This window comes from Pecten maximus, chromosome 3 (assembly GCF_902652985.1).
Source record: "Pecten maximus chromosome 3, xPecMax1.1, whole genome shotgun sequence".
Lineage (NCBI taxonomy): Eukaryota > Metazoa > Mollusca > Bivalvia > Pectinida > Pectinidae > Pecten > Pecten maximus.
In genome coordinates this window covers 9,895,688-9,915,664 of record NC_047017.1, presented here as the reverse complement: position 1 = coordinate 9,915,664, position 19,977 = coordinate 9,895,688, and the positions used below count along the sequence as shown (strand labels likewise).

Here is a 19,977-nt window from a genome sequence, read left to right as displayed (position 1 = left end):
CCGAAACCATTAAAGTATACAACAAAATGATGTTTGTCAAGCAAACCGTATCAATAAATATTAATTTTGGAGTGTTGTGACTTATACAGTTTAAGATGTAAATGTACAGGAGAAATACACATTAGATGACGATTCGCCATATGATGATAATTTAAAGAAATTTGCAATATTGTTTTCATTGAGTAATTATTTGTAACTATCGTAAATGAATTTTGTTTTAACAACTTTTTACGATATACATGTTAAATAGTTCTTATAATTCGTGTTATGGGAACTAAGTATATTCAGTAACACGAATAACATATAATACATTAACTTTATAAAATAAGTGATAAGATGGTTCGCTATAATAACATAGCAAAATACAATATAGAATAACTCGGTATGATGTATAATAACTCGACATGATATATATAACTTCATATGATCAGTAATAACTCGACATGATCAGTAATAACTCGACATGATAATATAATAACTCGACATGATATATAATAACTCGATATGATATACATTAACTCGACATGATATATAACTCGATATGATATATAATAACTATATTTATATATAACTTGATATGATATATAACTCGATATGATATACATTAACTCGACATGATATATAACTCGATATGATATATAATAACTATATTTATATATAACTTGATATGATATATAACTCGATATGATATATAGTAACTCGACATGATATATATAACTTGATATGATATATAACTCGATATGATATATAGTAACTCGACATGATATATATAACTTAATATGATATATAACTTGATATGATATATAACTCGATATGATATATAGTAACTCGACATGATATATATAACTTAATATGATATATAACTTGATATGATATACAATAATTCGGTATGATATATGATGTAATTACTCGTTACTGAGGTGATGATACCCCAGACCGTTTGATCTGGCGTCCAGTTTGAGATACGGGTACAAGGATTGGTCTTATCACTGTGTCCAACTGGGGGGCTTACGGGGATCAAACGCATAGCGGACAGACGGGCACCTTCTACTCTCTCATCTTCACCAAGACGGAAGACATTTTACTGTCCTCAAACTCACGACGTTGTCAAAGGAACTATTGCGCTTGATGTACGCACATACACAAGTGGAGGGGATTCTACAGGGGTAGTGCTTAGCGCGCCAAAAATGTTGTCTCAGAGGACAGCCCTTAGTTAGCTGTGGAGATGTCTGATTTATACCCGGGTAATACGACTTCAAAGACTACCACAACTTGGTATGTGAACGGGCTTTCACTGTTAGTGATATGTGATGGGAGAGATGAAACAAAGCCTGAAAACTTTGAAGTGAACTGTTCACGTCTACTCTGAGGATATTGCGTACCCCGGACGTTTTTCTTCTTAGTGTGACTCCACGATCAGCACGCGCACAGAAAAAAATGGCTGACATGTGGAAATATTCAGAACAAAGTCGGTGGATGTTTCCTCTCTTTCCTCATGGATATGTAATAATAGAGATAGGTATATTAGATAGGTATATCAATTTTCAGCTTAGGTACTTTAATGCAATTTTCTCTTTTTATTTTGAAATAATGATTTCAGCTAAAATACAGCAATTAACTTTTAATTACCATTTTGAAAGAGGTTTATTCTGATAAATCATTGAAACAAATGTACCTGTATATATATTTGGAAAGAAATAAAGCTAGAGAAAATATAATTAGAATGTTAATGGTATTTCCATTTCGATGTTTGACTATTTAGATGAAAATGATACAAACGAATTGAAAATGAATGTAACAAGAGGTTAAGATATGGTGGTATTTATTCATACATGAACGTGTCTGGCTTGTTGATAAGTCTGGTTCCTCCGTGCATATTCAGGCGAAAGTTAAAAAATAATTGATCAAAAAACAAAAATATACTTCTGTTGATGCTGTCTTGTTAAAATGAGAAACACTCTGACAGTTGACGTTCATTCAGGATTATAGATTTTGCCAAATGGTCTTAGGGTTTTACATCCGACATCTTATATCGCTGTTTAAAACAGGTATGGTGCAGGCCCTATACGGCACACATTGGCAGTGTTTTAATGTAATACAACTTAATTAACAGTCAAACCACCAATTACTGAAAAACGTTACATAACGACACAACACTGTTTCTATACATTACACAGAAATATATACAAAGATACCAGAGCTTGTTATAAAAAATAACAAGCGAAATGTGTTATTGTTGATCAACTGCAAGAGTTAAATCATCATTGACTTATCAGACTTTTTAAAGCAATTAAACAGGTAAACTAATTTTCAATATCATACTTTTAAATACTATAATAACAAATAAATTAACTTCATAAAACGGTTTCTACAATAATAACGGCTATTATGTTAATTATACTCTATAAACAATATAGATAAACTCTATTGCCAATCCAAAACTCGAGTTATAGAGCATTTGACTAAACATTAAGATCCTCATCTAATGCAATGTATATTCCCATTTCCTTAGCTCGCACAGTTATCGAATGTTTCGTAGTCGAAATGGGAACTAAAGCATTATGAGACCGACTTCTTTAAAACAGCCCCTATAAACAAAGTCTGTAATGTAAGCCTACGTGTCCATAACACCAGATACGTTGTACAGGTTCCATAAAGACTATATACGATGAACCAATGGCAATTTATAAAAAGCTTTGTCAATATAACATCACACAAATGTTAATAAATTATACGAAAATAGCTATTAAATCCACAATTTCATAGCATCAATGTTTTAAAATATCCTTGTTACTAGAACTAGTGTTTGTAGACTTGTGGACTTCAGAACATAAAAGATAGAATTAAATTCTACATAACATTGTAAAGCGGTCCTAAATGTCGTTTTCCATGCGGTCCAGATCATCTAGCCCTTTCTTCCTTTTTTGACTACCTGCTGCATCTTTGCCGCGTCTGCAGTCGTCTACTGTGAAACCCATCCCTTTCTCTTCTACGGCACTAGTGTACTATATAGGTATTATGTGGTAATAGTACACATAAGTAACTTGATGTGCGGATATTGTATGATGTTTAAAATCCGGTCTGTAGGAAATGATGATAATGTAAATATGTGTATCTACATGTATTATTTGTAGAAAATGTAAAATTCCACACTTACATGTTTTATGAGTATTCACTTCTGTATTTAGATTGTATTATCAAGAGGGCACTATAACATTAATATTTCTCAGTACATTGTATTAATATATTATTTACATATTTCATTGGAATCCAAATGCATGCTTGTTCCCAATGTCACGAACTCCGTGATAAATGTCGACTGGTGGCTGGATTGATAATGACCGTGTAGAATTCCAATGCAGACATCATGTTTATTATGTTATAAATCACAAGGGATTTATTCTATTTCTACTTGGAATATAAAGTTTGACGTGTTCGACACATTTTAGTTCCGGTGTCACCATCCTGGTTTTCAGTTTGAAATGTGACATTACCGTCTGGATATGAACACGATTTACCTGGTTGTTGTTGTTAATGAATCATTGGGCTTTTTAATGAGTTGTATGTAAATATATAATTTGTTCTTATTTTTTCTTGCCAGCAACGAAATATTGCAAAAATGAGATTATGGTGTTAGTTTTCCTGTGGCGCCGTCATCTTCGGCGTCGTCATAATTTCACTTTGAAATTTTGCGTTTAGATTCGTTGCTCAAAAATTGTATGTCAAATTTTAGCACAACTTTGTATAGTGGGGACCTCAACAATCCTTTCATTTACGGTATATCATCCAGAATATATGCCACAGAGATGCTCTGAATTTAAACTCTGAACTGTTCCGTTCAGCTCGATTTCTCAAAAAGCATCGGTGTTTTCCAACCAAACCTGGAATATAGTTGTAGTGTAGAAATTATACACAACCTGTAGATTACATGAATTTTTATTTTTGGTGTATTGTTGAGCTAAGAAATATAGATTAGAGATATGAATACAACACCTTTTTAATTGTTGCCTCTCCAGTTGAATTACAAATGAGTTTATAGCCAACTTGACACAAGTTCTGTATAAATATAGGAGATCTATTTTTGTTCTAACTTTCCAAGAGGAGTGATTTCTAGTGTTAAACATATCATATTTAAATGGATTTTTGCTATTTCGTTTGTAATGCGTAATATTTACACAATATCTATAATCTATACGTGTTATATGTGCTTCATTTTATTAACCCGGAGGTTTGATCATTTTTAGAAAAAAATACAGAAATTGTTGTGAATTTTGGAGTTTGCTTAAAACAAAGACAAATACCAGACAAAGAGAAAGGAGACCTATGATTTCGCGATTTTTTTGTTATTGTTTCGTTTATTTTTATTGATTCTCTTGTTGGTTTTGTAGAAGAATACATATGTATATATATTATAATAAATGTAACAGAAAATACATAAACAAAATCTCCAGCAATAAATCTTGATTGTTATTAAATATCAAACATACAAATGAATGCAGACCTTTTTTAACGTCAGATACCGACGATTTTTAGGCACGACTTACATTTATGTAGGACTACCACAAATACTTTTATTAAATATTTATTCGAACTGACCGCATTAGACAATAGCAGAGAAATACAACACAATGACATGAGGTTGGTAGATACACTGGTGTTCAAACAATAACTTTATATGTCTATTGGCAAAAACATAAATTATAGAAATATGTTGAACATCTGCAGGTAACATAACTATGACGGCGCTGATTAAGATTTTCAAGTGAACTTGTTCGATATTACCATCCATCTCCTTGTGTTAACGGTAAACATTAACAGTGTGTTGAAAACCAAATCATACAGCAATAAAACCGGAATCACAATAGAAAAATCCCCAGATATTCAAATATAATTTATGAAAATGAAAACTTTAACATAATGAGCGTTTATTACCCAGAAAGCAGTTATGGAGTCGGGCTAAAAAATGCGTTGAAACACATCTTGATTTGACTTTTGCTTAAAATTTTCATGGTTCAGAAATAAAAATTGCGATACATACTGAGATATATTTCAAACGAAAAGAAACAAATTTCATTTTGAAATGAAGATATTTGTTGGAGATTTTTAGAAACGATAAATGTTTTCCAAAATATATTTTGATCACGGAATGAATAGATACTATAAACCTGCCACCTGTTTATATCCCTCTATATAACGTCAATATAAAACAGGAGTTATATAAAAATCAAAATAACAAAAACATGACATAGAGCTTGGTGATTATCCGGTTAACGAAAACAAAACGTAAAGTGAACAATAAATTCATGAATATATAATAATATCAACATGTAATATATATATTATTTATAACATGTCAATAGATTTTTCTTAAACGAATCCGCATCAGAAAAATATAAGTGATAACCAACTAGTTAGTTATCCATTAACGTTCTGTACAGAACCAGTTAGTTTATTAATGAATCCTTACCGTTTTGAAAACCATTAAATGATAGACAATCCTCGGGTTGATTTTGTGAGTTGCAACATTGATGTGTTTTACAAACATAAGCGACATAATATTAGGTAGAGTTATCAAAAGCCTATATTATCTTTTAACGTCCAATGTTTAGTTTTTTAGTTTTTGCTGAACTAAACCATATTTCAATCAGGTAACTAGATTGTCCATCAAACATATCAAAATTATTAAAATACTCACTGAAGCATTGGTATCTTTTAAAAATTAATATTAATTTCACTTTGCCCTTTTCATTCAACTTAAGATAAATTTCATGGCTAATATCTTAATGATAGCACCGCAATTCACGCAATTTAATTTAAAAACGTTTTTTGGATTGAAAATATAAGATAATGATTTTAATAAAACATAAAAGATTATGATTTTAATAAAATGTACAAGATTGTGATTATAATAAAACATACCAGGCAGTATCTATATACAACTGTATATATTTATATTTGTAAATGCTGTGTCTCCGTAATTACCTAAACTGACGGAAACCAGAATTAAATTCTTATAACTACAACACTGTACAAAAAGTCAATGAATACATTAACTAAATCAAATGTTATTAACTACTTTTGTATTAAAGTCGTTATTTTTTTCTGACAAAATAAACCATATCCACATTGTTTTAACGAGTTATAATGAATGTTTTCTGTCAACACTTGTGCTTTTCATTATCATGTTAAAATGTGTCCTAGAAAATGTTAATTTAAGGATGTCGCTTCTATATAGCATGACAATTTAATTCGTAAAAAGGGAAAACTAAATCTGCTTTATTCCAAAATCTAAAAATGGCGGTCAGCAATGCAAAGCAGAAATTGCGAACCGTTCTAAATCAAAAACACACACACACACAAAAAGAATATAGATAAATTGAAAATAAAAAAATCCAAAAAAATCTGCTGACTTTACAAGTAAACACGTGTGAATGATTTACCTTTTGTGTAACCCCCTGCCATTGATACGACCAGCGGTCCTGTACGCCTTCCCAACAAATTGTCCAGTTTTAATTGTCTGACCACAATTAAATGATTTCTAAGCTTTTATCTAAACCAAAAACTGACTTTCTAGTTAGATGCTTGGCGTCGTTAGATTTGAAGTGCATCTGCCTTTCAATGAGCGATTCCTGAGTGGACCTAATTGTCAACTGGGTATATTGTGGTTGGGGTTTGGGGTGTAGCTTATGTTTGACCCTTGGTCAGGAGGATGTCTTTGGACTGCCCCCTATCTACATGCGGTCAGTGTCATATTGCGAGGTAATGAGGGTATTATTGTTATTAGTATTGAGGATAAGTGTAATGAATTAGCTTAGCAATGAAAAGTATAAAGTCACTGACCCTAGTGTTCCTTGTGTTTTCACTATACAGGTGATGGCCATACACACATCTTAAGGACATGACACCGGTTTGGCCATCCGGGTTAATGGCGAGCTCTTCTCCAATGGAAAACAGGCAACCACAAAGGTGTCCTTGTTTCTACAAGTTTATATAGCACCAATTTAAAGAGTGGAGACCTGCCAATTACTGAAATGTTCCACCTTGAGCTCAATAGAAAGTCGTCCTATTTGTGTGCCAAGCGGACTATTACCTCTATATATGAAGAATTGAAGAAAGCCCTTCTTTAAAACTAAACGATGTTTAAGGCGTGCCAAATACGACTTTCACGAAGAGGCGTTGAATACAAGTACAGCTATCATGGAGACCCCGAACGTCCGGACGGTTGTGAGGCTGTAGGGCAGCAAATTGGCGTTATTGTCTGGGAGCAACCCGTACGTGCTCGCGTCTTTGACGCTGTATCCGTACCAAGGGGAGACTTCCGCTCTTGTTCCCAGTGTTTTCTGCAACATTGGTGGCCCATAAAACATAAAAACGTTCAACTCCTTAAACGTGCCGTAAACCGATTGCAATTTTGATTAATACCTCTTATGATTCGAATTAAAAATCCGTTAAAAATATCTTTCTGAACACCCTCTTACGAAATATTCGACAGGATGATTGGCGGACAGGCCTCGTTATAACAAAAGTGAAGATGTGTGAGTCACTCTCCTGAGGTTTTTCATTATCCTTTGCCCAAACAAAGTCTGAAATCATCTCTCGAAACAAGTGTACTGTGAATTCATGTTGGATCGCACAGAATTACACATTATCATATCTCACGTCGAACTTGAGTGTCATACTCACATACGACACATAGAAAAACAAAGTACACATCACACCGAACACCTTGACCAAACTCCATCACTGACAGTGGCAGGGTAGGTATAGTGAACGCCAAATGCTGGGAACAAGTATCTGACAATTTTGCGTCATTCTTCCATTTATTTGGATCTACATTGTAATTATCACTGTAGAAGTATTAAATCATTATTTTCAATGTACGTCTGAATTAAGCTTTTGCATTTTTCCTTGTTCTTTTCTTTCTTTTTTTATTTGTAAAATTGTAATCTTTTGGATTAGTTTAAACATATTGTATTGCCTTTTCAAAAAAAAAAGCAAGCGAATTGGGCACATGTTTTGGCAACTTATAGAAGTCCTCTTCTCAAAAATTTATTTCAGCAATGGGACAGCAACAATAGACATATATGTTATGTACATTATATGCAATGAAACGAAATTGGAAATCAGTAGTGCACATCAAAACTGTAAACTGTCCGACAAGTGTTTGGTATGAATATGAAATTTACGTGAGAAAATAATATTTTAATTATGTTTTCGTTTAAAAAGTAGCTGCCACTCGCTAGTGAGATCTAAGCACGGTCCTTGTCTTTTCTAGTAAACATGAAAATATAAATACAAATAAATTTATCGCAGTTTTTCTGTATTCATGTTTCATGTTTTTAGTTTTTTTTTCCGTAATCTTATTCATTTGTTTTTTTTTTTTTTTTTTTTAACTTTTACGCCTGCTATATCTAATTTTACCTTTAATAGAGAGAAGGTAACTATTCTTCTATATTAACATACACAAACAACTTAAAATTAATTCACACAGAACGTTGATATTGTCACAAGAATTATTTTAGAAAGATAACAATCAATGTTGTAGTCATCCTTTAATATGTAAAACGAGACAAGACGTGCTATTTGTTCATCCTTTATATGTAGGGGATGACAGTCAATATATAATTAGGATGTCGCCTCGGGACCTGATAGCCTACAGTTTAAACGAAACTTGATGCTTTTACAACTTGAAACATGTCGTCAAATACGCAAGTAGGTTTATGTGTCACAAAACTGTGTGGTTATTTTGAAATAAATTTGAAGTAAAAACAATGAAATTTAACACAGTTAAACAAATTAGCAAGTGGAGGTCTACCGCATCCGACCTACGTGAGAGTTCACCTCTACATTTCGGCTATCCTCCACCCGACCTACGTGAGAGTTCACCTCTACATTTCGGCTATCCTCCACCCGACCTACGTGAGAGTTCACCTCTACATTTCGGCTATCCTCCACCCGACCTACGTGAGAGTTCACCTCTACATTTCGGCTATCCTCCACCCGACCTACGTGAGAGTTCACCTCTACATTTCGGCTATCCTCCACCCGACCTACGTGAGAGTTCACCTCTACATTTCGGCTATCCTCCACCTGACCTACGTCAGAGTTTACCTCTAAATTTCGGCTATCCTCCTATCGACCTACGTGAGATTTCACCTCTACATTTCGGCTATCCTCCACCTGACCTACGTCAGAGTTTACCTCTAAATTTCGGCTATCCTCCTATCGACCTACGTGAGAGTTCACCTCTACATTTCGGCTATCCTCCACCCGACCTACGTTAGAGTTTACCTCTACATTTCGGCTATCCTCCACCCGACCTACGTCAGAGTTCACCTCTACATTTCGGCTATCCTCCACCCGACCTACGTCAGAGTTTACCACTACATTTCGGCTATCCTCCACCCGACCTACGTCAGAGTTTACCTCTACATTTCGGCTATCCTCCACCCGACCTACGTCAGACTTTACCTCTACATTTCGGCTATCATCCACCCGACCTACGTCAGAGTTCACCACTACATTTCGGCTATCCTCCACCCGACCTACGTCAGAGTTCACCACTACATTTCGGCTATCCTCCACCCGACCTACGTCAGAGTTTACCTCTACATTTCGGCTATCCTCCACCCGACCTACGTCAGAGTTTACCTCTACATTTCGGCTATCCTCCACCCGACCTACGTCAGAGTTTACCTCTACATTTCGGCTATCCTCCACCCGACCTACGTCAGAGTTCACCACTACATTTCGGCTATCCTCCACCCGACCTACGTCAGAGTTTACCTCTACATTTCGGCTATCCTCCACCCGACCTACGTCAGACTTTACCTCTACATTTCGGCTATCATCCACCCGACCTACGTCAGAGTTCACCACTACATTTCGGCTATCCTCCACCCGACCTACGTCAGAGTTCACCACTACATTTCGGCTATCCTCCACCCGACCTACGTCAGAGTTTACCTCTACATTTCGGCTATCCTCCACCCGACCTACGTCAGAGTTTACCTCTACATTTCGGCTATCCTCCACCCGACCTACGTCAGAGTTTACCTCTACATTTCGGCTATCCTCCACCCGACCTACGTCAGAGTTCACCACTACATTTCGGCTATCCTCCACCCGACCTACGTCAGACTTTACCTCTACATTTCGGCTATCCTCCACCTGACCTACGTCAGAGTTCACCACTACATTTCGGCTATCCTCCACCCGACCTACGTCAGAGTTTACCTCTACATTTCGGCTATCCTCCACCCGACCTACGTGAGAGTTCACCTCTACATTTCGGCTATCATCCACCCGACCTACGTCAGAGTTCACCACTACATTTCGGCTATCCTCCACCCGACCTACGTCAGAGTTCACCACTACATTTCGGCTATCCTCAATCAGACCTAATCACCTTACCCACCCCTAAACCAAACCTTACCTCTGTTGTTGTGATTGGTGATTTGGATTTCTAAACAGGTGTTCCATGTTTGGACATTCGAGGGTCCTCGAGACCGCCTTACGGTACGGACTAATGAGCTTAAGAGACTGTGTTGTATCCCCTCCGGCTCATCTATCTAACCGTAAGTCGGTTAAAAGAAAATTAGTTTGCTTGATACTTAATTTATATATAATATTTCTGTATTTTGTATTGTTGCTGTCAAACCCTCCATAGCTTGAAATATTATATTTGATGTTTACGTATACCGACGTCACAGGAATGTTTGTTGCAACTGAAATATAATCAGGCATACGACCATACTTGAATATATTAAGCAGACAATTTTCAATACGGAGGAAATTTGCGGTAGGTACATTGGAAATAACAGTTAAGTACCGTCTTGTTTCGGAAGTACTTAAAATTATCACCCAAGTTGTCAAGGAAACATTGTCATACTGACGGACCAGAGCTTCAGTGTGGCAGTGACCGATATAGTATAGCTAGTTCATTGTATAGATGTTTTATCTGTCTCATAATGACAAATACACAAATAAACAACTTGATAATTAATCATCAGCTGTTTTAGTTAGGATAGACTAGGATGTGGTCAGGTAAAAAGGGGGAGAAAGCACAATGATGGAAAAGTATATAAACGATATGAAATTAAAAGCTGAGAAACAAAACATTTGATGTAATTTTAGAAAAAAAAGTTCATTTTCGGAGATATAAATGATCATAAGAAAAACCGGGACGAAATGAAATCTTACGTTAAGTTCAGAAAAATATATACAAATTTCTCCATACAGTTAATGATGATTAACTTATTTGATGAAAAAATAAAAGCTTTAAAGAAGATTTTTCAGGTTCAGATGGTTTTGAATATACAAAATATATTCATGTGACGATAGAATCAATATTTTCCCCTACTCTAAATAGAGATAAAAAAAAAAATCCCGAACATTGCTTTGTTTTAAAATTGTAATAACCATTTATTACAATTTTAAAACAAAGCAATGTTCGGGATTTTTTTTTTTATCTCTATCAAATCTATGCAAAAATGTAAAATGAATTGGGAATACATTCTGAGGTCGATTAACAATATTTAGCAGTCCAGATGTGTACTAGATTGGTTTTACAAGTAACAAAGACAAAAATAGATTTCTCTTGATATTCAATTCGGAAAATAAAAAAACAACACCAACTTTGTAGAATACAGCTTAATTTGATAATCTTAACTTAAATGAAATAAATTGACACATAACAGCAACAAAACACACAAAGTTTCCTTAATTTAGCGCGGTGGAAGACAGGGCGATCCTATCATATCATATATTTGTAAATATTTTGTGTAACAGCTTTGAACTATACTCCATTAACTATCTTAATATATATATATATATATTTCTATAGAGCACCACTTTTGGTATAGACATCAGAAAAGAGAAATAAATTGTGTAGCAATATTAATATCAAAGCATATTTTACTTAATTCGTAAACTACTGCGGAACGTCTCTGGGAATCTTTGAATGACCTTATTCCACTTATCTGTCTGGGCTTCTGATTCTAATGATTACTCGGGTGGATGCATTTTGTCGCTCTGTTTCTCCAAGTTCACCGTTCAGTTTATTTTATACTTAAATCACTGATTAACAACCTTAACAATCTTATTGGACACATCAACCTCCGCACACAAACACCAGCACGCTAAACTATTGACTAGACAAGTTGTATCGTCCATTTGATAATCTTAATATTTTTAGAATCAACGATCATTGTCTCAAAATAAGGAAGGGATCAACTCCATGTCCACGTAAGGAAAACAATGTTTTATTAAGGTCTGACAAGTGGAGATAGTTTACTTCATCAAAAATCAAAATAATAACAACTTAAACGTAACATAAAGTTAATGCCTGGTAAAATAACCTCATTAAGATACTGAGTGTGTTATGTATTGTAATTACGTTGACGTCAATCCATTGAAATGTACAAAGAAAAAAAGTTAGACTCGGAATGTTTAACAATTTCACTCGGATATTGGAACCCATGAAAAAGTTTTGAAAGTCTGTTAAGAAAGGCATGAAAAAATCGGGAATATACATGTATATATATATAGTAAATGGAGTAAAGTCCTTGCGAAGAAATATATGTAAAAACAAAAAACAAACAAAAAACAAGATTTACCACAAGGCCTTTCTGCCTACCTTGGCTTCTTATTTTTCATATTATTCATTTGTTTATTTATTAATTTTGACAGAAAAGGTACAACGTTGTTTCTGAAACAATATCACGGATGATTTGATTGTTGGGACTTCAGTTTTGGGCTCGATACTTTAAAAAGAATATGAAACTGATTAACTGAAACTTACAAGTAAGAATTGAATTTGAAGAGTCTCTGTTGAAGATTGTATGACCAATAGTAGAGTTTTATTCTGTGTTTAATTGTAGAATATTTTGAACATCAGGAATAGCCTGAGAATAGACAGAAATATTTGGAAGATTGTTATACAACATAAAAAAAACTCGACTATTATTCATACAAACATGTCATTTTAATATATATAGGGTTAAAGATGAACCACACAGTGATTTTGTCTCAAATTATCAACGAAAAGAAAATGCTTCAGCATCACAGAAAAATTGTCCGCAATTCATTTTGCAAACAAATTTGTATTGTAAAAGTGTGAAATAAACCTACACATACAGTTCTAGTAAGCGAAAGTATCAAAATTAGTGAGCACTATTTTGTAGTTTACGGCATGTCTATATTTACGTACAAAAGTTCTTTAAATGCTGAAATGCATGTATTTCCAAAAGTTAACATTTAGAAAATAAAACAAACAAAATAAACTAAATGTACCTGTCCCAGTAAATATGAAGTTATATTTAGACTAATTTATATTACCACAAAGAACTTATCATAAATATTATAGGAATATACCTTATCGCTTCTGTGTTTGATTATAGAATATTTTGACCATCAGGAATAGCCTGAGAATAGAGACAGAACTATCTAATTCCCCATTAACATCCACACAAGATTAATCATGTCATTCACTGTCAGAATTCCTCAGGTCTTGGTAACTCTTTGAGGAAATAACTGTCTAAGAATCACAGATACTTAAATGTGGACTATATCTATGAACCACTGCTGGTTATTCTACTTCGTTATTTAAACTCAAAGAATCAGTGGTACCAATAGTTAGTGACCCTCTGTACAACATTTATGATTGCAACTGGTTAGAATAAAACATGGAAGCCATTGCAGAAACATTGGCAAACATCAACGACATCAATATATATATGTTACACCAGGTACTTGTATCTAGTCTTCAATAAAAAAAAAGTCAGAACGTTGTGTTTGAGGAAGATGTCTATAAATGCATACCGCCGTTTTTTGTTTTTTGTTTTTTGTTTTTTTTGTTTTGTTTTGTTTTGTTTTTTTGTTTTTTTTCCAACTTTTTGATGTTTTATAAGTGTTTGAACCAAACATATCTATACAAGTAATTTCCAAATAAAATGAGTACCGGTATGTGGTGTATACGTTAATAAGGTAAATTATATGTTTTATTGTACAGAGTTATTAAATCAGCATTCAACGTAATGATAAAAAGCCCTTTTGAAAGCATCAATGTCGGTCAGTGCCTCTGTGGAGTTGGGAACAACATTTGTGACAATTCCCGAATGGTGGATCGCTGTCCAGCTGTCGTACTGACATGGGCAGGACTATCAAATACAGGCTCTTACATGAGTTCTCATTTCATATCAGATGGATGAAAAGTTAGAAAAAATAGACTCGCCAATCGGCTGTAGGCAATGGTTCTTTTAGACATCATCGAGAGACGCTCACATAAAAATGCGTTTTATTGTGTTTAATAGATGCAATGCAGATCCTGAAAAATATGTCCGGAGCATTGAGATATGGTACATTTTGATATAAATGTTTTTCTTTGGTTTGTGATCCGTAGACTCAGAAACTCATTGCTTACGAGCGTATACAATATAAGCGGTAGTAGTAATCTTAGCGATAGAAGTCCGTGTCTGTTGTATACCCATGGCATAACTGTAAGAGGCGAACTAGTTAGTTAAACTAAGGGGATCATTCTTTTCTCCTGGTCCTTGCCTTTCCCCCCATTATGTCCCCATTAACACTTCTCTACCTAGGCGTTTCCCCCGCGATTTCTAATACTAAAGGTCAACATTGACGTTGTATAAGACATTGTCAGATATGCTTATACTGGCAAAATAATATGTTTGTATTTAGAGAATAAGTCACACAACCAGCTGACCGACCAGTAAATACTAACGAGACCCACAAACAGAAAATACTTACACTTGATGATAATTATAGATTAGGAGATTAGGATAGTGCTAGGACGCAGGACCACCTGAAAGCAGAATTTTCTATTCTTTTGAATGTCAGTAATTAAAATGTATAATTTCGTTTTAATAAAAAATATAAAGAATTAACATAACATCTACAAATGTATAGTAATGATATATTTTATAATATAAATTATTAACTATAGAAGTTAGTCTAGAAAGTAACAAGTGCGTAAGCTTTTTTCCATGTTTCCTCTCATTCAGTCCAAGTTAAAATCCTATGTGTGGGTGGACAGTCGGTACTTGACCATAGGTCTAGTTTTTAGTATTGTAACACATACCTACACACCTGTAAATTAATTAGGTCACACGTCCAGCCAGGTATATACCTAGGTACTTGATAAACCACAGAACACCAACATTTCGACACCGCGGGCACGTTGTCCTCAAAAGTGTTTTATTGAGGGTATAATTCCCTGACACATCAAACAATTGTATTGTCTTTGTGGGTTCCCTGTCAAACCATTCACAACTTCTGGTGACGTCAATAAACGAAGTCAAAAACAAGGACAGCTACTTATGTACTTCCGGTTATTTATATTACTATATAACACTGATGATACAAAACGACCAGTCATGCTTGATTACCAATTTTCCGGGTTGGTTTTCAGGTAAGTGCGATAAAAGTAAGCATCGTATTCGTGCTTTTAATCTTACTATCATTAAATAAAAAATAGTTAAACCAATTCAAAATCCTTCAATTTCACAATTATCATTTTGACGTGTTGTTGTGGTGTAAGATGAAGCCAGTTGGTTTTTAAAAGCGAAGTGTGTGGTTTCTGTGGTCATACACAAGCCCAGGGGTATCTGTACCACAAAGAAGGACTTCCGGCCCACACAGGTGTCCTCAGCGACGGTCTAATAAAGATCGATTAAATTTCCATTCAGGTATATTGTAAAACACCTAAATGAAGAAATTACTAACGATAATTCAACATGACAGATTTAAATTGATCTGTATTTGGTGATAAGTCTGTAAGGAGCAGGCGAACGTGTGAGGTGTGACAATGGACGTGTCAATTTGGACTCATCCCGACCCACGTTAGTGTAACCTTACTGGATTACTTACTTAGGACGAGTAAAGGGCGACTTGTAATAAACGAGGCACGTCAATACAGACAGAATATCTTGACCTGTTACGGGTATCAAGTTCTATAACGGATGAGTTCGTGTTTCAAAGGCCGAGAGTTGTAAAATTAAAGGGAAGGCTATCAGAGATTCACGTATACCTTATCACACTTACAATGAGATATTTCACGAGGTGTTGCTCAGAATCGTTCATTATAATAGAAATCACATTGAAATATACTTCTTATTATAAAGATAATGATTTCATTTCCCGGGAAAAAATGAATACGTCCAATACACATACTGGTGAAGCATTGTACGGGTATAGGATACTAGACAGAACGGAACAGCCCGGAATTATTCCACAGACCCATATAGAGTAGTTATGACCTACATTTCCTTTGATTGCTAATATACAAATGTAGGTAAACAGACACCATACTACAGTCCTCCATGTTAGGTTTACACGATGTCCACGATATAAAGAAAGCTGGAGCCTCGCGACGTATTCTACGTATCCCTAAGCTCTCAATACGCCGTTTTACTACATCCTTCTACGTTTTGTTACGAAGCCAACACGATCCTGTTCAACATCTGCAACGAATTCAATCACATTCACTTCTGATCTCTTACGATCACCATGACTTTCATCACCTTCACTTCAGATCTCTTACGATCACCACGACTTCAATCCCGTTCACTCCAGTTCTTTTACGATCACCTAGACTTCCATCTCGTTCAATTCAGTTCTCTTACGATCACCACGACTTTCATCTCCTTCAATTCAGTTATCTTACGATCACCACGACTTTCATCATCTTCACTTCTGATCTCTTACGATCACCACGACTTTCATCACCTTCGCTTCTGATCTCTTACGATCACCACGACTTTCATCACCTTCACTTCAGATCTCTTACGATCACCATGACTTCCATCACCTTCACTTCAGATCTCTTACGATCACCACGATATTCATCACCTTCACTTCTGATCCCTTACGATCACCACGACTTTCATCACCTTCACTTCAGTTCTATTACGATCCCCATGATGTGCTATTACGTTTGGTCACATTTCGATCTCTTACGTACATAAGTTCATTTGAACAACCCTACGATTTATGGCCGCAATTTGAGCAAGATCGCTACATTTTACCCTCGCATTCGGTCCAGATACATTTAAATGTTACGTATGCATTTTGTTAAAAGATATGTTGCTGTTTTCTTGTTAAATAGGTAAACAATATATTTTCATGATATTTAAACAAATAAAAGGCATGACTAATAGTTCACCAATTCTTGTAGATTAGTTCCTGAACACATATGAGACATTAAAATATCTATCACACTTCATTTATCTACATTTCATTCCCTGTTTTATAGAGATTCCTGTTGTACTGTCTGTCATGTTTGTATTCTCCTTTTAAAATCTGTGTCTCAATTTTTTCTTCAAGAAGTTGCTCAACTAAGTCTTACCCAATCTTTTTTATCATGGATACAATGTACGTAAAAAATGCAGTCGTATTGGGATAGTGTTTTCTTTAGAAGTCGAATTAATGAAATAAGGATTTTGAAGAAGTCAAAAGATCTTTTGATAATTCTTGAACATCCGATCCTTTAAAACGCTACCATCCCCATTCCAAACGCCTTCGTGTTCTTAGGAGGAGAACCTAAGAAAGGTGAACGGCCTTATCAACACGTGTACGTACATATTTGTTGAGTTTGGTGACAAACCAACATTAAATTTGAGGTAACAAACTCTGTCCCTCTCTTGGCCGACACGTTAATGAAAGTTTCAGAACAGGAAACCGAGACCTTTCAAAGTCCTTAATACCGATGGTGTGTTATCTTTAAATGGCAACAACGTTATTGACCATGTCGATCGGATGTTCTCCGTAGAACTTGAAACCAAGGACACCACAGACTCTTCAACGTCAGCCGCTGACCTTAAAGTACAGGGACAGAATACAGCCGAGCTATAAGTTAACCGTAGTGATTTTATTTCCCCAATTGTTAATGTTCCATTTCTACATAGTAACATCCCTGTTTCCCCTAACTACCGTGTCACAGCTGATTCGATATCAATGACGTCTTCCCATTATCTCTATTTCCGTGACGCATGTGGCATACTGACAGAAAAAACTAAAATTAAGGATTTCGATAGATACATGTTGTTGGTGGAGTTTTATAATCGTCATCATGATGTGATAGGGAAGCATTCTATTTCCTTTTACAGTACGAAGTCAGGCGTGTGGATATTCTTTGTTTTTCTCGTGTTCATCATCAAAGTCTGTTGTGTTGTGTTAAGGTATATTAAGCTTTTTAAGATGAACACGTTTTATCACGCACTCACAAGATTTGTCATCAAATCAGAATAATCGTTGCAAAACTTTTGTCGCGACCTTTACGAGCATCCCGATTCCATCAAGTTCCATAAAGATTACCACGACTCGATCCCGTGACTTCCACGTGTGCTTCAGTGTGCTATCTACATGTATACACTATAAGTGAGATTGAAATATGCTAGTCATCTGTGCTAGCTAACATATATAGCGACGGGAATTATGCTGCATTCCTGTGTGCTAGTTTAAGTTTGCACATCATTTCTTGACTTAAAAAACTCACTCCAGAATATTTGGAGATATATCTGATTATGTTTACAAGATTTTGAATCCATTTCCAGTCCATGTCAGAGAAAGTCCGCCACGAACATATTAATTTGGCTAACTTTCGCGTCCTATGACAATTTATAGACTCGTTTCATCGTATTCATAGGAAAGGGGACAGATTTTTTTTCTCATGCGCGATTCCAATATAACCCCCAACTTCGTCGTGGATATATCACACGTTTGCTTAGACGTGTATTGAAGAGAAAACTTCACAAAATATTTATTTAATGGAGTACAATAGATTTGTGGGAAGTATGAGTCTATTACACAACCTCTTTGAACAGTTCTGAACTGAGACCTATATCAGAACGGTTCCCATTAAAGACATTGAACACCATGACTTTTTGTTGTTCTTTACTTCGGCGACAATAAAAACCGAGGAGTTTACTTCAACACGAAAATACAAACAGATTTGTATATCTGTTGTATCAATATTGATGTGGAGAGTGTAGATAGCCGGGTTGGATGTGTGAGGCTAGGACCGAGTGTTTTGATTAGGGTATGTGTTTAGACACCTAAACAAGTAGCCGATGATTCCCTAAGTATCCACAGTTCACAGATTGGTTATCTTCCATTAGTTATAAACGGCATAAATACAAAAATCGTAATTATTCACAAGTGACTTGGTTTAATTAATTTGTTGATTATTTTTCCTCTTGCTTTTATCACTCGGCAATTGATTGTTCATTTTCTTTCTCAAAATGTTAATTAAGCAAATATATATACATGTTTTTTCATCCTATCATAGTTTATTGTAAATTCTAGACGAGAGGAAAAAAATAAACGTTTATCCCCCAAACTATACATAAGTATATTAGCTAGATAGAGAATGGAACGCTTAACTTTTTTAATTATTCACGTCATCAATTTGTATTCAAACTAAATGAGATTTTTTTTTAAGTTTTGTATGTTGACCAAACTTTGAATTACCAGAAAACTGGAAAAGATTGAACCTCGTAAAAGAAATCTGAGCGTGTTGAAGAAATGGCCATTACGGGTAAGTGTGGTGATCCCTAGTACACACATTTGTATATGAATGGCGTTATAATGATCAGCAGATAATGGCCGACAAAACATTCTCACAGCGTCATATCGCACCTTGGGAAGTTTTCTCGTGACTTTCTGTCACATGATGAACACTAGTGTAAAATGACGCGCCTTTTTTTTTTTACCCAGGACGAGTCGTCTATCTCGGCACTGTCCGTCACACTCCGGGAAAATGGCGTACATTTAGGACTCCGGAGTACCCTTTATCTATTTTATGTTATTTTTCATTTTTGTCGACTTGACAAGACGATTACTTACTTTCTCATCTAATTTTCAATTTGCGTGAACTTCGTCGTACGCAGACAGAAGATAATTTAACGCTCATTTTGACAAATGCACCAGGGATACTACATGCCAAAAATTATATTTGCACAT

At 35.1% G+C, this 19,977-nt stretch overlaps 1 protein-coding gene across 1 annotated transcript; it reads left to right on the top strand.

Moving 5' to 3' along the window:
- Nucleotides 1-8,694: 8,694 nt before the first annotated feature.
- LOC117324607 (extensin-1-like) lies at nt 8,695-10,469 on the top strand. The gene is made up of 2 exons (XM_033880527.1): nt 8,695-8,712; nt 9,285-10,469. Exons 1-2 carry the CDS (start codon nt 8,695-8,697, stop codon nt 10,467-10,469), a joined length of 1,203 nt encoding a protein of 400 aa, XP_033736418.1.
- The last annotated feature ends 9,508 nt before the right edge of the window (nt 10,470-19,977 follow it).